General features: G+C 68.2%; 1 protein-coding gene across 1 annotated transcript in view; it reads right to left on the bottom strand.

Annotated features, from left to right (window-relative positions):
* Znf787 (zinc finger protein 787) overlaps positions 1-1,706 on the bottom strand; it is a 26,104-nt gene that overhangs the window by 10,449 nt on the left and 13,949 nt on the right. Inside the window, exon 3 of the mRNA XM_013509224.1 lies at positions 3-519. Within this exon, the coding sequence (XP_013364678.1) occupies positions 3-519 (517 nt within the window). The remainder of the gene's footprint in view (positions 1-2; positions 520-1,706) is intronic.

Here is a 1,706-nt window from a genome sequence, read left to right as displayed (position 1 = left end):
GCAGCCGCAGGTGGCGCGCCAGGCTCTTGGGCTGGCTGAAGCCGCGGCCGCAGCGAGGGCACACGAAGGGCTTGAGGCCGCTGTGCGAGCGCCGGTGCTTGGCCAGGCTCTTGCTCTGCGTGAAGCTCCGGCCGCAGTCGGGGCAGGCGTAGGGCTTCTCGCCCGTGTGGATGCGCTGGTGCTGCATGAGGTTGGAGCTCCAGCTGAAGCGCTTGCCGCACTCGGAGCAGGCGTAGGGCTTCTCGCCCGTGTGGATGCGGCGGTGCTGCACCAGGTGCGAGCTCTGCGAGAAGGTCTTGCCGCAGTCGGTGCACGCGTTCGGCCGCTCGCCCGTGTGCGTGCGCTGGTGGCGCGTCAGCTTCGACCAGTGGCTGAAGCTCTTGCCACACTCGTTGCAGATGTAGGGCGCTGGCGGCCGCGGCCGGGGTGGGGGGCCGGCGGGGGGCGCCGTGGGAGGCGGGGACAGCTTGGTGGGCGGCCAGCTGGGGACGTCGTCATCATCCATGATGAGGATGTCCACTGCAAGGCAAGGGAGAAGGCGCGCGTCAGAGCAGGCGTGGCAGGGTGGCTTCCCGCCACTCCTCCAGGTACACGGTGGCTGCTCGGGGCTCCCGGAGGCTGCCACCACCTGCTCCCCAGACTTGAGCTGGACAGCGGACACACCTCCAACAGGCCCGGAAAGTGTACATGGAAGACACGAAGCGGGGTTGCAGAACGCGTCCAAGGAGGATGCCTGCGCCCAAGCGCCCTTTGTGTAACAGAGCACACCCTGCGGGCTCTGGCGGGGCGCCCGCCGCTCCTGAAATGCGGTCCTGTCTGCAGGACTGGACACAGGTCGGGGGCCGGCCGAGCCCCTGGCCATCAGGGTGTGGGGCCCTGGTCTGCAGCCTCCTGCCGGCACGTGCACCTTCCTGGAGCGGTCTCAGCCCCACACGCCACGGCGCACCTCACCCTGAAGGCTTCTTCCAAAGCATGAATCCCATTACACCGAGCAGAGATCTTCCTTCCCTGCTGAGGCCCCCAGCACAAGCGCCCCAGGCCACCCCGTTACGCTGGCGGGCACGGGAGGAGGGCAGTGCCTCACAAGAGCGAGCGGGCCTCACAGAGCAACCCTCGTGAGGTGCTGCCGAGCAGCTGCCTCTCCAGGGCAAAGCCCTGCACCGAGGCCGAGCTGGCCCAGAGCGGCACGGCCAGCACGCAGCCGAGCCGGGCCGGGCCGCCCATGCACGCTGGCCCGGCAGAGCGCTACCCGCGCAGGCTCGCAAGAGGGCGCAGCGCCTGGCCGGAAATGCCCTCCCACAACCGCCTCTCCCCTCGGGCGCTCGGGGTCGCCATCCTCAGGGTCACCCCGCGGAGCAGGGCGCGGAGGGGCGCCGCTGAGGAGCTGGCCCCTGCGGGGTCCATGTAAACCAAGCCGTGTCGCCCCTGGCAGAGCACACCGCTGAGGAAGATCAAGTTCAAGCCTAGCCCTGGCAACTCAGCTCAAAATCTGAAGGACTGGGGATGCAGCTCAGTGCAAAAGCCAATTTCAACCCCTAGTACCAAAAAAGCCAAAGCTGTCACTCTAAGCCCAACACCTGGAGGCAGAGGACGGACTTGCCGCCGCACACAGCGGGCGGCTCCCTTCACTGAAAATGTCTCGTTCTCACGGTTGCTGAGGAAGAGCGGAGACACGCACCCCGGCCCCGCGCTGGCCCCCCAGGGGG

This window comes from Chinchilla lanigera, unplaced genomic scaffold, assembly GCF_000276665.1.
Source record: "Chinchilla lanigera isolate Chin_1 unplaced genomic scaffold, ChiLan1.0 scaffold00166, whole genome shotgun sequence".
Taxonomy (NCBI): domain Eukaryota; kingdom Metazoa; phylum Chordata; class Mammalia; order Rodentia; family Chinchillidae; genus Chinchilla; species Chinchilla lanigera.
This window is presented reverse-complemented; position numbering and strand designations above follow the sequence as displayed.